General features: G+C 36.4%; 1 protein-coding gene across 3 annotated transcripts in view; it reads right to left on the reverse strand.

The window, feature by feature from the left end:
• The window catches only part of ARID4B (AT-rich interaction domain 4B), an 87,414-nt gene that overhangs the window by 21,339 nt on the left and 48,181 nt on the right, over window positions 1–17,894 (reverse strand). For all 3 annotated transcript variants that reach the window (XM_053972305.1, XM_053972307.1, XM_053972306.1), the window contains exons 9-16: window positions 16,869–16,948; window positions 15,468–15,541; window positions 14,497–14,642; window positions 11,139–11,211; window positions 10,013–10,107; window positions 8,788–8,885; window positions 8,314–8,575; window positions 7,144–7,316 (exon numbers count right to left, since the gene is read on the reverse strand). In XM_053972305.1, the coding sequence (XP_053828280.1) occupies window positions 7,144–7,316; window positions 8,314–8,575; window positions 8,788–8,885; window positions 10,013–10,107; window positions 11,139–11,211; window positions 14,497–14,642; window positions 15,468–15,541; window positions 16,869–16,948 (1,001 nt within the window). The remainder of the gene's footprint in view (window positions 1–7,143; window positions 7,317–8,313; window positions 8,576–8,787; window positions 8,886–10,012; window positions 10,108–11,138; window positions 11,212–14,496; window positions 14,643–15,467; window positions 15,542–16,868; window positions 16,949–17,894) is intronic.

The raw sequence follows: 17,894 nt of genomic DNA on the forward strand, positions 1-17,894 counted from the left end.
AGATGTGTGAAACCATCATTGTGAGTAACTTGGATGGTCAAGGAGATGTGAACAGCAGATTGAACACAGGTGGAGGGCATGTCAGGAAGCAAAAGCAAAATGGCAGCAGAGATGGCTGTAATTAAAAAGTGTTCTAAGGAGTGACCTGGTTAGCAATCATAAGCTCGAGGTTTTAGGAAACCAAACAGAAGCAAAGAATGTTCATCATTTTAGAGCAGAGAAAAACCAACACACTCATATAGCTCCTGGAACAAAAAAACCCCAACACAAAACCCAAGAACACATACCAATGGTTGCAAGGAAGATACTGTCTTTTAATGCCATAAATAGTTCAAATCTGGCAGTGCAGACAAAGGAGAAGCCGTGACTGCCACAAAACTGAGGTTTCTAAGAGGAAATTGTGATTGTAGGCATCCACTATGCACAGTCATAACTTCATTAGTCCACGTATGTATGCATGAGATCACTGGATTTTCTTCAATGCTGTTTAGTCAAAATCCCATTTGGGGGAAGGGCATGGGGGAAAGGTTAAAAAAAAAAAAAAAAAAGAGACAAGAAAAAAGAAACAAACCTCTTGGCAGCAGACAGTAATTGTCAACTTAAAACCAGTACCAAGCAATATCTATCACAAAGCTGCAACAATTTGAACCCAAGCAGCAGCTGATGAAACAAGGCAGCAGCAGATGTGCATACACAGTGTACAGGAGACACAGCAATACAAGTGTAACTCTGTTCCAGAATCCAAAGTATTACCAGAAAGCTTATGAGGACTCAAAAGCATTACAAATTACCACAGACTAAAAAGAATGCCTTTACCACATCTCACAAGGATTGGGAAGATAAACCTTCAGAAGCAAGACATGAATGAATTAAAATGCAAAATTATTTGTTAATAAAGTAAAACCATTAAAATGTTTAGACCATAAAAATATTGCTTATCATTAGTTTCAAAGGATAAGGCAATATCCTCAAAAGGCTAAAACCACACACACAGTAGGTCACTCTGTCAATACAAAGATTTAACACCAACAAGCCGATAATTAAGTGTATTAACAACCAGATGTAGTTAATAAATGAAACACTGTTGCTCTTACATCACTCAAGAAAATGCAGCATCATGCAAATCTCTTTTAACCCACATTCTCTGGCAGTAAACATGAGCTGTAACAAAGCCCAGGTGAAACCTTTGAGACAGAGTGTGATTTGGAACATTTCATCTGCCTCCTGGAATTCCTGTTTTGCAGCAAACCTAACCCTACTCCAAAACACTTCCCCTGATGGACCAAACTGGTACACACAGCAGGTGAGATGGCACATGCAAGATTATTTTTTCAGAGTTATTCTAAAATTTGAGGAAGCAAGATTATTTCAATTATTGGCTTAATTAAGTCATTACAGTTAATTGAATCACTAGCAGAAATAAACTTTAGTATAATTGACACTTCAAGTTTAGAAATTAGCTTCTATTTTTGTTTCCTGCTTATTTTTCCTTTTTCTCATCCTAGAGCCTAAGTTAACCTCTACTTCTCATAATACAGAGCTGAAAGATGTTCAGTCTCTCTTCACATTGCCAATCACAGATGTATTAAGGTGACCTCAAGTTTTAAGGTAGAGAGATCATTAAGACCTTTACTCATGCCATGACAATGGAATCTCATCTTTAATTACACAAAATAACACCTCCCCGGAAATCATCAGTATTTGTCTTCCCTCTTGTTCTGGTTTTGGCTAGGACTGGAGATTGTTTCTCCTTGGCAGCACAGTGCTCTGTTTTGGATGCACCAGGGTGGGAGGAAAGTGAGCCAGTGGTTGCATGGTACATGACTGCCAGCTGGATTAAACCAATGCACCTCCAAACTACAAAGAAAATCTGAAAATAAAAGCCCCAGGGACTTCTGGCTGCACAGAGGAAGTTGGAATAAATGCAGTTGGGGTCCCTTGTCCCAAGGGAAGGGGAAGGCACTGTCTTGATCTGAGTCACAGCTGAGTGTAGTACAGTACACTTCAATCATGCAAGCACGTCGGCTGTAATCGGTGTGCTCCTCTGCCACAGATGGGTGAGAGGACCTCATGTTATTGCTCCTCATCATTCAGACACATGTGTCGAAACATTCCTCAAAAGGATAAAGGGTGGTTCCAAAGTCTGACTGAAGAGTACCGCCCTTCCTGTTTTTACAGCACTGGTTCACATTCACCTTGGAAGCATGATGAGTGTTTAAAGATGATGAGTGTTTAAAGTGAGTGATTATCTGATGAGTGTTTAAAGACTCTCCCACACATCACATATGCCTCAGTGACAGCCACCATGGTTAATAACTTGCACAGTGACCATTTGCTATGTAAAATATGATGGCAGAACCATTTTTCCCAAATCAGGTGTCTCCTTTCCATTCAATACAAAGAGCCAGAACATTTACACCGCCCTCTACACTTCATTATTGTGCCATTTGCAGCTTATTGCTGTATCAAAAGCAATCACTACATGTATGCATGTATCAGTCTGTATTCTATATTAAGAAAAAACAATCAATTAGACTGTTTCTGAAAACATGACTACACAATGAACTTCGCTCCTCATACAAAGACAGCTGAAATACATAAATAGAATACACATCACAAATAACAGCTGAAATATATTCCTATAAATAAGACTACTAAGAATGGTTCGTATAAGTATTTTTCTTTTGCATACACACCAACAATCTAAGATTCTGAGCATACATTTACACTATACAAGCACCGAAAACGACACACTGTCCTCCATTTTTCCCAAGCAAATCAATTCCATGTAAACTTAAATCAAACTGGAAAAAGCTATCTCAATACATAGTTCTCAACTCTTCAGAAGCAAAGAGATATGCCTTTTATATCAAATATTCTACACTCCAAAAGATTCTAACCTTCTTGCTACCATTTCAGATCCACCACAATGATGCATCATTTCAAGAGATAAGGAACTGAAGAAAACATTGCCTCTTATAATGTCTTTCACTCATATGTGAAATGAAGCTTCTGACTACTACATAAGCCCACTGTAAACTGCTTTCAGAAAATACCTAACAGGTGTTATCAGAAAATTTAACTCTTGTACAAAAAAGTTTCAGCAGCAGCATAGGCACAGCAGGTAGTCTCTTACCCCACAGGCGCAATACCCCTTAGTGAAATCCTTCACATGAAACAATGCCCATCTTTACTTAGTTTTCAATTACTGCTTTTATTATTTCTAGTTCCCTCCTACTGCTTACAGGAGGGGAAATGTTACTACTGCACGAAAGATGCATGTAATAGCTTTAAGATTAAGATTTTTCTCTTGCACGTGAATGAATGGCTGATAAGTCTTGGAAAGAACTAAACCAAAGACTCAATGTTTAGCATTTTCACCTTGTGATATTGTCAAAATATGACAGTACCAGCTACCAGAAAACCACACCATAAAGACCTAAACCATCAGTATCAGACAACTGGAAGTGTTTAGGTTTCTGAAGCATTCCTTAAGAACATTTGTTCATGCATTCCTTGGAAAAAATAAAAAAATTAGACTATTTTCAAGAACAAGAAACAAATAAATTCAAGAGGTTTCCTAAGGCCAAAAAAGGACTTGTGAAAATGACAGTCTGATGAGCAAGAGCAAGATAAGATCCAGACTTGGCAGCCCTTCCTGGTGTTAAGGCAGCACCTCAGCCACAAGAAAGAAAATACAAGAACAAAACCTCTCACAATGTCTATGTACTGGAACTGGGATTCTTGAAAGAATTTTGCCTGGGTACCTCAAAAATCCAAATACTACCCATATATAAGTGTGCTGCCAATTTTTGTTGAGAAGCAAAAATTACCCAGATTCTCAGCATTTAAACTTTCATGTCAATATGAAGTACTTGTGGTATTGAAGTGGTCTGTCCCAGGTGCCTTAGAGCAAAGTGTTAAAGCCAAAATAAAATACAAAACCAACAAAAAGAAAATTCTCAATAAAAACTCCAAAACCAACACAGAAACTTGGAGTTGAATTAACTATCTGGGGAAAAAAAAATCTTACTAATATTGGTTATATAGCAATTAACCTACACTTCAGTTTCTAAACTGCACCTATTATGAAATTTTTAAAGATTTACTTTTCATTTTATTAGCCTGTACTAAAAAACTCACACCTTCTAAAAACTCCACTAGGCTCTCAGCCTCAATCTCTTTGGAACATACTCAATTGTCTACACTGTTCATTGTGTAGAAAAACGCCTCCGTTCCCAATTTGTTGACTTTGACTCAAGTGTTCAAGAAGTTAAAACAGTTGATATTACTGGATGCTACAAAGGAAACAGCACACCACCTTATGCAATGCTACATTTGAAGATCATGACTTCCACAACATCAAGTTTGTAGGAAATTCTGAATAAGGATTTTGAACTTTCTTGTTTATTCATTGGCCAAGTATAACTACTTTTTTTTGATGTTATGGAAAAGGATGATTTACAAAGTCAGTTTTGTAAAGGAACCCTCTGGGACAGACACATTACTGGCTTTTTTAAAAATTTGTTTTAATGACCACAAATTGTACAACCTGTATATAGCACAGGTATCTTCCACTAGACACAGGAAAAAAAAAAAAAGAAAATAGCGAACAAGAAGAGCATGTACAGAATAACGGGCAAAGTGCCCTTTGAATCTCTAGTCTCAATGTTCACAGGTACACAAGCAGGCAAGAAACTGGCACTCTGGGGAAGAAAGTAAGAGAAAGTTGAGCCTTTCTTCCTCTTCATCATATTGTTAAAGTCTGTGTAGATGGAACCATACAATTCAAGTGGCAGCAATCTCAAAGGTTTAAGACACATGGGACTGCACAGAGAAACAAAACCTCTAGAAAAGAAACAACTCTGGCTTCCAGTAGTATTTCCTGAGATTTGGAAGCTGGGAGTTACATCCAGTCCTCCCATAAGAAAGTCAGCAAGAAGAAACACAGAAGTTTTTCTATCCTCATGGTTCCTTGCATCTATAGACAAATTTTGTACTCCCGATCAATCTGAGAGGGTAGAAGGGAAAAGTAACCATGCTAACAGTGCTACTAGAGTAACACTGCTTATAAATACTTACAATTAACTGCTGTAAGTCTTCAATTTTTGTAATTCAAATTATTCCTTCAAATACAGCATACTTACACAGCATACCTCCCAGCAATGACCACATCTCCACCTACATCTCTTTTTAGAGTTATGCTTTCTATTCTAAGCAATTCGTTAAAATCTTCCATGAGTCATAACAGCAAAAATATTAGTTGGAAGAGTTTTCTGCTGGGATGAGTAGGGAGGAGCAGAGGGAAAAAAAATCACTCAATTGCTATCAGGTGAATTGGGAAAACTTAAAAGGAAATAAGTATTATTTACAGATTTTTGTTGTTTTCATAATTAAAAAACATTTTTTGATGTAATAAATAATGCAAATTGACATGAACTGGGACTAAAACCACCCCAAGTTAAAAAAATAAAAATAAAGGATTACTGAAAAGTAAATGCAGCTTCTAACTTTTCATGTACCATTTACTGCTGCAGCATGATGAACATGAAGCCACCATGCTTTTCAGGTATATAAATATATATAAAGTAACATCACAAACATACACACATATAAGCACACAATTTAGGGAACTTTAAAAACTGCTGTTCTCTAAGCATTGAGAAGCTTTCCATCTGTTTAGTCCCATATTTTCAAAGCAGCATTGTAAAATCAGTCTTTAATAATTCTGAAAATTTTGCAAACCTGTTAAAGTACAATTCATCTAGTTCACATTAAAAACAGCAAATGCAACAAAGTCCAGCAATTAGTATTTTAAAAAAGAAAAGTTTACATAGGATACAAACAAAATCACATCCATAAAGAGAAGTCTCATTAACTGAGCTCAGGTGAACTTGGTTTTTCTGTATTCTGCATTTCTGAGTTACAGAAATTGCCAACAAAATCTCACTGAAAATACTCAGAAGGCCAAAAACATTTTACAAAAGGATCATTCCAGAATCCACTAAAAAATCAAAAACTAAAATAAAATAAAATAATTACTACCAATTAATCAGAAATCAATATACTAAACCATGACATTCTGGCCACAACTTTTAATGGACCAGAAAAAGCATTAAGAGCTAATGATATTTAGACAGAAGATCAAGAGAAGACAGCTGATCTACCAAACAACAAAATTGCTGGAATGAACAAGGGAATTACTGGTCAGGCAACAGATGGTATTAACTACAAAAAAACCCCAACAAAACCCAACACATCCCTGATATACAGATTGCTGCGAAAGTATAAGGAGGTGACATTGTCTGCCTTCCCTCTTGTAACAGCTTCTCCCTTAAGCATCTGTTACTGGGTTTTATTGAAGAGAAATAAATAGTGTATTAAAAGAGATTTATATGACCTCTAAGAGGAATTTTTGTTTTCTTAACACTAGAAATCATACTGTGTGAGAGTTTTAATTGTAAGAATACAAATTGTTAACACATGGGATTAATGAGGACTATATTTAGGTTGTATTTTTTTTTTGTGTGTGGCTGCTGAAAAACACTTGTGAGATTTTCCCGCACTGAAACAGGAAAACCTGCCTACTCCATGAACCAAATGATTCACACACACTCATTGATTAGACAGTCCTGAGCATCCCTATTATTTCCATTTCCTACTTTCAAAACACCCATCTGAAGGTCGGCACAAGAGACACCTGCCAATACCAGGCGTATTCAACAGAAAGGCTGTTAATTGAGCAATGCAAGGTACTTCCATCTTTTTCCATGTTACACACCCAGTCCAAAAGCAAAAGCTGGAAACCACGAGTTTGCCATATACTTGTACCAAAATCAAGTATAAAACTACTCCTGGCAATGACTGCGATATTTTTGTGTTAAATCCAATAGTGACCTATGCTTTGCATATTCTGCTCTCACTCAGCTTACATTTAGGCCTGAAACCTGTAAAACTTAAGGTGCCTTTTCCTTTAAAAATAGATTGATGAACTTCAATGGCCTAACCACAAGTTATGAACACATCAGTCTCTGGAAGATACGAGTCTATTTAACAACAGCATGTCTGATTTGAAGTTCAAATTACAAGAGTAAAATTTAAAAAACACCTATGTCTCATCTGATTAGAAACAGCATAACTTACCCTAATTTTTCTTTTTCATCAGCATCTGCATTTACTGTAGGATTTTCCATTTCTTTGATCTTCTCTTCCTCTTTATCCTCCAATTTGGTTTCATCTTCAGTTTTGATTACATTTAAGTCCTTTTCTTGATCAGGCTGAGTAAACACAGAATCTGGCAAGTTTTTTTTGTTTCCCTAGGATAACAAAACCTTTAGTTACCTCATAAGGTGAAAACAAAGGAATTAACAAAAGGCAGACAAAACGCACTGAAGGCATAAGAGCAAAACAATGCTACAGTGTGGGGCTTGTCCTAAAATTACAACACCTCTGCTGCTTTTCCTTTTGAAAGTCTTTAGCTAAACCTAACAGTTTGAAGTTGCAGCCAGCGTCCTAGCTTGTTTTATCACAATGATATAGGCATGCAGCTCTTACTCCAAAGCCCAAGACAAACACTTCACAAAGTGGAAACAAAGCATGTTTCCACTTGGGATGCAGAAATACCAGTACTAGCCCATCTTGCATTCCTCCCAGAGAATGCCTCCCTAGCACACAGACCAGGTCTGGCTGTCACTTATTACAGCTGTGTTGCACACTGACTTGAGGACCCACACTGCAAACTCCGAGGCCTGTACAGTGCAGCACATCAGTTTATGGCCCTGAACTTTCTTTGCTAAAGCCACTGAGTCAACAGTGGATTTCGAAAAGCTATAAAAATTTGTTTCTCTGGACCACTAAACTACATTAGACCATGTGCACATAATATGTCCCAGGTCTTTGTAGAGCTTCACTGGTTTCACTGGAACACACAAGTAACAGCAGTATTTATGAGGGCTTACAAGCATAGCTAAATGCATAATAAAAAGATCAGCAATATAGTTAGCTGTGAGCATGCATTACCCAGGTAAGGATAAAGCTGGACACTGATTAGTCTCCATTTCACCCAGGAGGCCCTCAAACAAGTGGAATGTTGGAGCTGTTTTCTAACAAGTCAGACATTTTGACACCATGACCCCCTAAAACAGGCACCTAGGGTAAATACAGCTCAAATGTCTTGTTCTGAATTAGGTTTACAGTGAGATTTTGTCTTATTTTAAATTCATCATAGATATTTCAATCTTTATATTAATTCATGGTTACTAACACACCAACAGACTTTATAAGCAAGATATGATGAACTTTAAAATATATTACCAGAACAGAGGGCTTATCATCTTCTTTACTCTCATTATCATTCTCAGCTGATTTTTTTTCTTCTTGTTGTACTACTGCTACTTCTTCCTGCTTGTGCTCGTCCATTTTTATCTCCTTTGCATCCTGCTCTGGTTCTTCACGTATTTTCAATTCTTTTTCTTTTTCACAGTCTTTACAAGGCTTGTTCGTCACTTTCTCTGGCAATGCCATTTGAAATTCAATGTTAGCTGATGTACAATACTCTTCAAAACCATAGAGATATCTAAAAAAAAAAAAAATTTTGTGATAAGCAAGTTTGACTAAAGAAGCAAAATCCAACCTAGAGAAGCTAAACATGGGCAGTAGGTTTTTAAAGCCTTAAAAACTGCATTATAACCAACAAGCTATGGATTTTATATGTATTACCCCTAGCACAGGATCACTTCAGTTCACTGTAGCTTTAGCATAAACTTCATGGCTTTATTACTTACTTACTTTCTATATGCACATTTAACATTATATCCTGCAGCTGAATTTAATACAGGGATTCCAAGATCTTGATAAACTTGCTTCCACACTGCTCCACTTTCAATCTGTTAAAGACAACAAAGTCATTGTTTTTGAATTAATTCACTGACAAAAAAACTAAATTGACAAAGTTTAAAGCTTCAGAAAATAAATGTAACTAATTTCCTCTGATCTATAAAATTACTATTTATCACACACACAGTATTTCACTGTAATGCAAACTGTAGTCTAATGTAATCACTTTAAGCAATTTAGCATTTCTGCAGTGCAACAAGCCACAGCAGGCTTTTCTCTCCAGGTGGCAATAAAACAGAGGAAAGAAAATATAGCTATCAGAAAAATCAGTACAAATTTTTTTTTCTTTTTATTTTATATTTAAAGTAATTCTTAACTATCAGAGTTAGAATTTTCATTAAATTGGAAAGAAAGAAGTAAGTCAAAGTTAATACTCAGCACTGGTAGTACTGCACCAGACATAGTGCCTACCAGTCTTTCATTATGTCCTAAATGTGCCCTTTGGTGACAAATTCCGTGATGTGCCTATTTCTAACCATGTGTGAAGGTAAAGCATATGTACTGCAATACCCGAGTACCACATCCTGTCCTGTCTGTCAGAAAGGTGTCACTGCACAAACAGACCTCCTCAGCTGTCAGGCTACATTCATGGGAAGTTCATGCACAAACAGTTCAAAGCACAAACAGAATCTGCTTGGCCATGAATTCAATGTATTTAAATTACTCCTCCTAAGACCAGTCTCACTAATCCCCGTCAGTAAATTGTTCTTTACACTGCCCAGAATAAATAGAAATTAAGGGCCTCACATCAGGCCACTAAATTGGTTGCCTTTGAGATTTTACTGAACAGTGACTCTTTTCACGTGGAGGTAACAGCTTTATCAGACAAACATTTCTAAAAGTATTACAAAAACAGGTGCTGGCTGATTTTATGCAGCAATAATTAAACATGCTGAGTAGATGTGTAATTTGTTTAGCTTTTAACTAGTTCTGGTTCATGTTAAAGCATGGTTTTTAGAGCAACAAGGAGTCTTATGCAGCCATAGGAGAAAACTTTAATACATCTAATGGTCCTGTGTTATTTATCAGTACTTCACAGAGAAATAAATTATTTCACAATAACAAACAGCATCCTCAGGTTTTATGGCTCTGGAGTACTCATCATACTAATACTCACGTTATCAAATCCTCCAAGCTTGTGTACAAGTCTGAATAATTTGAAGAGATTCAAATTTCTATATCCTAATACAGGTCGTTTGTTAATAGGAGTCCCTGGTAACAAAGACAGCTGTTAGGGTGTTTTGAAGTTTTTTTTTTCCAGAATAACATGAAATTCATGTCATATGCACTATTATTAAATACAGTATTTTAAAGCCCACCTCCTGCATCTGGTGCTTTCTTTTCATGGAACTAAAACCCTAGAGTCTTACTGAACTAGAGGGAAAATGGGTTATGTTATTTAATGCATAAATATACATTCTTCCATACAATACTGAACATGCAGAAATGATGCAAGTTTTCTTGCTAACTCTATTGTACATATTTTTATTTCACCCACTGAAACAATAACATCTAAAAATACAATAGTCCTTTCACTGACATAAAAAAAACACAAACCAAGTCTCACCAGGAGCAATCCCACAATGCTTCAAGAGCTGAAACTTCCTATGCTATTGTACTAGCAGTAGCTATCACATTGTCATCTCTTGTGAACAGTTTAACTCATTTCATATGGCATTAAAGAATATACTAATTTAACCAGTTATAATAGTAATTTAAATACAGATACACTTATTCCTGCCTTTTCTTGCAATAAATAAAAACCTGGTAAAGATTAAGATAATGAATGGTACTGGCTTTCAAAAACATCTCAATCTACGGATAGTGTTCATGCACTTAAGTTATCAGGATTCACAAAAGAAAAAGTTAGCACAAAGTAAATGCATTTTCCATGACCTAAAAGGTGTGCGTGTCAGTATTTTAAAGTTATTAAACTGAGAATATAAATTAATATGATTGAGAGTATTAAATGTTTGATTATACACACTATAAGTACACTATAGCAAACATAGTACAATATATGCAAAATGTAATAGGACAGATATTTATATATATCCATTTATTTCTGAAAGCAGAAATATGGGACTGCATTTTAGGAGATGAATCAAGTGACAGACTCATCTTCCAAACAGTAGGGAAGGCAGAAGGCATGAGTACAGTTTCCTTGTTTCCAAAACTGTACTGCAAAGCACTACTAGTTTACAGGCTCAATTTTTCAAAGTTCTGCTAACTAAAATGCCTACCTCTGTCTTCCATGAACTTGTACAACTGCTGAAGAAAGTTCTCTCGTTCTTCAGGAAACGGCTCTATTTCCTCCTGTTTAAAGCAATGCATACAAGAAAACTGTCACCATTTTGAGTTACAGCCCTTCATTAAGAATCATAAGGCAGTGATAATTTAGGTTTAAATGTTTGTTTTACTGTAGTGAGCAACAGGATATGGCACAGAGAGATACATGCTCTCAGTGCTATGCCACATGAAACCAAGTTTTATAAACTACAGCGTTTCAAAATATATAAAACATTGACTGTAAACATACATCGAAATTGGATTTTTGACTGATCACTGAAGTATTGTAAGTGATACCACAGATCAAGATGTGTTCTCAATTTCATCCATTTATGCAGAAAGTCTGGAAGACAGTACTATTAAGATAAAGAGTTTATATCAGAAGTCTCAGCTCTATTTCTACTGCAGTTAAGTGACTCCTTGGTTCCTGGACAGACTACGTCACTTTCAGAGAAGAAGTCAAAGAGCAAATGGTGCTTGCACTTTCTTAGGAGTTCTAATCCACTGCACTGGCAAACCGCAGCCAATGGCACTGCATGCGAACTGCCATGGGGTACCAGTTGAGCGCGTGCTGAGCAGGATCAATCCCAGAACTGAAATAACAATGGATATTTTGGAAGTTCAGTTCATTGCACTAATAAACCTTTGTATTAGATTTACTTAGATTAATAAACAGTGGTGTTTCATAACAAAGCACTATGGCTTCCTTTCTAACACCTCATAATTTCTTCTGAAAATGGGTCTTGTCACAACTAGTAGAAATAAATTATTAATAGATCAAATTCTGAAGAAATTCTGATGACTGATGACTGACTGCAAAACAATACACCAAATATGAGTTGATTATTTTTTAATACTACCTGTAGAGTTTCCAAAAATAACCAGTTATTCAGTAATCTAAACTAAATTATTTTTATTTGCTGTATTTGCATTCCATGTTTATCATTTCCATTCTTCAACAGTCTCCTTGTACTATATATTAAAGCTCCATCTACCCTGAAGCAAGGGGAAAATACATACTGTCTTTAAAGTCATACTAAGACAGTTGAGAAAAAAACAGAAACAGAATATCATTACTAAACACAACTGGGAAAAACAAACACACACACACAAAAACAAACCCCAAACACTCCAACATCTACTGAATCTATTTAATATAGAGATGCACAGCTGAAAATAAGGTCAGGAAAGGCTGTAACTATTATCAAGGAGTAGGTTTTTTTCTTATTCTGTACTTCCTCTTACCCATTAAAGGCGCTTGGATAACATCAGAGCAAACAGGCAAAAAAATTAAAAACCAGTATTCACAATATGCTGAAACAGTTGCTCTTCAGGTACCACGTCAGCAGCAAAGCAATGAAAATACTCCAGTCTTGCAAAGGCAATGCAAGAGGAAAGTCTCTGCGAGGGGCATTACATGATGGGCACTTGACACCCAGTGTAGCAGCAGAGCTCAAAGCAGGCAGCTTTGATGGGCAAAGACAGGCTGGTAGAGAACTGCAATATACTAGAGATCCTTTTCACAGGGCAGGGCACCACAGATTGGCACATCTAGCCCAATTCTCCTCTGACAAGTACAAGGTGATGCTGCAGCTCTGCATGTAGTACAGATAAAAGCCTAGTTAAGAATATTCATATTCCACAGGCCATGGAGAACAAATTACTCGGGTGGAATAAAACTCCAAAACTGCATAATTTTTTTTTTTTTCCATCTCCCACAGCAGGTACTTGGAAACTACTTTTACCAGCATCTACTGGATCATGGAAAACAGATCATGAGCAGCTACCTGGGTTTCATGTTCCTCATCAACAAGAAAAAACTTGCCATAAGACATTAGTCTCACAGAACATTTAGGGGAGGGGTGACAGATGTCACTGAACAAAACCTTCAGGAAACTCAACAATGTTTTGAGGAAGGAATGTATTCTTTTTAAATACAGGGGGAAATAAGGTAATGGTGATGAAGAGGCTAAATAAAACACTCCTTTCCTACTATACAGTCCAGTGCCTGAAGGGTGCTCCTACATCTCTAATGTGGTAATTCACAGAGGTGCGAGAATAGCAGGTGAATGAATACTCCTTATTCATTTTTCCAGTAGAGAACAAAGTAACTTTCTAAGAAAGTGTGTTAACATAGAAAACTTAGGACCTTGCATGCCTCTGAAAAGCATTTGCACTTTCTCAGAATCTCTACTGAGTTAGTATGTATTATTATCTGTTAATAATCTCTGAATCTAGTCAGACAACAAGGTTTCCTAGATAATGCTTTGAAGCAGGTATGTCACACTGTCATATTTGCTTATTTTCAAGTTACACAAACAGAGTGCTAGCTGGTCACTCTGCAGTTCCTAATGTATCTGTCTATGCTACAAGTTAAAATAAAGTGGCTTCTACATAGGATAATAAAATCCAGGAAAACAACATATTTTTTGCAACACAAATTCACACAGTACTATAGCACAGCACTGGAAGAGTGGGTCTTTGATAACCCTTTTACCTACCGTCAGATTTCAAAAAGTAAAGGAAGGCCATTTTCCAGTCTCTTCCGTTAGGGAAAAAAAAAAAAAAGGCAACTACTCTTCTCAGAAGATAAGTACAGAGGCTTTGCATGTCAACTCCTATTTATATAGTATGGAAGCATGTCTATAGATATGAGATATAGAAGAGCATCTATGTATATATCTACAGAATGGGGTGTCCATATATATACGATAGATGTTTGTATTTCTGAAGCCCATGGTGACATCTTTAAGAGCTTGGGTTTTCTGTTTGTTTTGTTCTGGTTTACAGGTAGTAGGACTGCATGGATGGCCTGAGGGAAGCCACCATGTCCTGGGAAGCAGTAAAACAACCTGCAGGTGGATAAAGTCCCAAGAGCAGGCCCGCTGGTCCTGTTTGGGAAGAGATGCTGCTTGATAACCAGGAGGTTAGAGACACGGAATAACAAGAGAAGAAGCTGGAGAAACTGCTCAAATATGGGTGGAGAGAAAACACACATGCCACTGACCACCAAGGAGAGTGAAGTAGAAAAAAGAGAAATGGAAAAAAAAAATTCCTTTGTTTTAGAAACTTCCTAGTTCAACAAATGACTGAAATCATTGTTTACAGGAAAAGATATTATCCCAAGAGGTGATACAGTAAATTCCAAAATATTTGTCTGAGATGAAATCTTTATGTCTAGCACATGGGAAGATTAGCTCAAACAATGTCACATGCAACTAAGAGGTGCTCAAAAGAAGGTGTTGAAAGAGTACAAGGTAAAATATTTACAAATGCTGTAGCTAAAAGCTACACTTTACTAACTTCACTTGCCTCTTCCTCACTGTTGTTATCCTCCTTTTCTTTTTCATCCTCTTCCTCTTCTTCAGCTTCACTGCTGGAGCTGTCTTCTTTCAATTCTGTTTTCCAGTTACTAGGAACAGTTCTGTTTTTATGGAATTCAAGTGCTTGGTCAAAAGCTGTAAAAGAACCAGCCTTTGTTAGCACTGCAGGAAGTATCAGTTTGCACAAATACTTCAATTAAAAAAACTGTAATCAGGGGTGATGGGGAAGAGGAGAAGAAGGAAAGACTGCTAACTAACAATTCCTCTCCAAATTCAACGATCCTCAACAACCACTCCATGTTGTCCATCCTTATTTGTCTTATCCAGTCAAACTGGCCTAGCGTTCTCTGCACATCAAGGCCCCCAGAGATATTACTAGTATTTTTACCATGTTAGTGTCTACAGACACAAACAAGGATCTTCTGCATAGGGCATATATGAAAATTTAACTGAGGAAACCCCTATCCAACAGATTTACACTGCAGTTTATATATATCAAAAAGCAGGAAGAAACAATCACAAGCTAACGCTAAGAGTTCCATCACACAAGCTTAAACTTTCAAAGGCACCCACAATTCCAGATATTCAAAGCTCATAAAGGCAACTTACTTACAACTATTAGGGGCACTACTGTGAGAATAACTCTATAAAGTTCTAAAGCAAAAGGAAAAATATGATGTATAGAACCAATGTGTGCATGTTTGGCATGTCTACACTTAAAGACAGTGCAGAGCAGGTGGGGTGTTGTTTTTGGGGGTTTTGTTTAGTTAGGTTTTATTTGTTTAAAAAAAAAGCAGTTCCTCTAACTTTCCATAAGCATTCTTCTTCAATATATTATTCGCTAACAAAAGATCCTATATTTTTGGATCTTTAAGACATGACTCAATCTGCCATAGATTTAGTGCAATTCATTAACTAAGCAAATACATACAAGTGTTTCTCACAGAAAGTTATTTTTACCTTGTTTTAATAAAGCGTCAGGCTTTGGTGAAGTTTCACTGATTTCCCGGACATCTTTTCTTGGCACAGAAATACTGGAGAATTTAGAAAGTGTTAAAAAAAAATAAAATATTTTAAAGGTAAACTAACTATACAATACAAAGCTCCCATTAAAATTATAATACACTTACTAAACACACAAAAGAAGTATACAAAGTATATCTTGACAATTCTATAGTGTTAGTCTGGTACAGTATTAGTAATGGATTAAAACCAAAACTTCTACATTAAATTGACTAAACTATATGCATTCACTGCATAATAAAGAAAGCATGCCACTTCCACAAACAGGTAGTTTCTGGAATCTCCCATATATGTAATAATATATGTATATCTCCCATATATGTAAATAAACCATCACATTAATTTAACATTCATTTAGAACCCTACCTTGCTTAAAACATATAATTACTGTAAATTGTCAATATGAAATTAAAGACTTTCAAATTGAAAGAACAAAGCATTTTCTGATTTCTACTTTGTCTACAACCAAGGAAGCAAATCTGAATTGCAGCTCTGGAGGACTGGGGGTTGGGTAAGTGCTTCTGTGCACATATCTTATGTGTGTTCCTTGGGTGATGTGCACTGATGCTTTAAAAACTATCAAATGGTAAAGCAATACCCTAGACTTAGCAAATAATTAAACCACCACAAAACTGTTAAATATTTAAATATCCTTCTTGCAAAAAATTGTCTTAAACTGAACCAAGCACAATAATTAGCTGCAACTTTTGAAATAAAAATTAAAACCTAGAAAAATAATTCTATTGTTGTGAGTTTAAGAACACAAAGTTCCTTATTTTGTTGCAAATACCAGACAGTCTGGTTTTCTATGTTTCTCTATCCTTTTTCCTACTTTGAGTAGCATTACAGCTCTTTGCAAGGAGCACATTAAGATGCAGTTGCAGTCTAGACTGAGATAAACATATGCCTTACTACCTTCAAACAAGTAAGAGGATTTCTGTGTGTGCATGTGGTGTACGTGCATGCATGCACACATCCCCCCTGACGCTTCTGTAGCTGGATAAGCTTACAACCACATCCCTGAAAAGCACTGCTCTCTTCCAACCACAGCAGGAAAGAGTTTCAGGCCATTCTTAAAGTCACGTAATACTGCTGTGTTTGCCACAGTTTTAACACTAAGACAGATAGATTTATGCATCCTATTACTAATAATGACAAAGTTCAAGACTAATTTCATCCCCATGTAGGCTGATAATAGTTTTTTAAACATTAGAAAAACCTTGGCAGGAACTTACTGAGCTTACTGATGTGATTAATACTTTACCCAACACACCTCATACTACATTTCACTAGAGGTATAAATTTTGTTCAATTATCAAACTCAACATTCCTACTCACAATTTGCCATCCTTGAATGAGCGAACAAGAATATTGTCTTTTTTCACCGCAATATCATCACTACAATCTGGACAAACCACCTGCAAAGATATTACAACTGCAAAGTTTAGAGAGAAAAAGCTGAAACAAGAGAGTAATAGTAAATAGCAGTGTTTCTCTAAAAGCTTTGGTGCTCATTTCTTGTTGTCAAACCTGAGATGAGAGCAAGTGAGATCCCCCAAACCACAGGAGTGATGACCTCCTGAAATTACTGAATCCATGAGGTCATGCTCGTTCCTAGAGGGAAACCGATGGCTGCTGCCAGAAATATAAGAACAGCATTCTGACAAAATGTCAATCAGTCATGCCTCTACAGATTATTCTACTCCTCATCCTAAAAGGACAGAAATTTCACCAAGTGCTGCCACCTGACTTAGAGACCTCTTCTGAAAACTTCTGGAAATGGCAAAGATGTGATCACACACAGTGTCAAAACCAAAAGCTAACAGGATTTATGAAATACAATTTTATGAGGGAAGACTTACAAGTAATCTGCCTAGGAGAGAAGAGCACCTCAAGTATTATAATAGGTTCTTTAACTCAAGAGGCAGACTAATCAAGTGTAGCACTGAGACAACCTATTATTTGTTGTAAATTTTAAAGCTATTTAAGTTTTGTTAAACTAGGATACAAGTCACTAATCAAAAATCATCAAGAATTTAATTTATAAATAAATAAATAAATAAATAAATAAATAAATATTGAATTGCCAAAGATATAAAACAGAAAAGCAACCCTTCTCCATCACTCATCTGATGTCTCACAATGCGCATAGTTCCCTGAAAGTTAGGAAAATTCTGGCTGCTACGAAACCTCAATGAGCAGCAAATGACTGTAGCACTAAGTTAGCCTAGGTAAATAACTGTACTCTCTTATACCAACTTTTGCCTTTCAGTCCTAATTTTCCACCAAACACAAAGATACTAAATGGCAAAAGTTGGGGCTTTTTTCCCCCTCTGTTGGGGAAGATGAAATAGCAAGGCCCTA

Source organism: Vidua macroura, chromosome 3 (genome assembly GCF_024509145.1).
Source record: "Vidua macroura isolate BioBank_ID:100142 chromosome 3, ASM2450914v1, whole genome shotgun sequence".
NCBI lineage: Eukaryota > Metazoa > Chordata > Aves > Passeriformes > Viduidae > Vidua > Vidua macroura.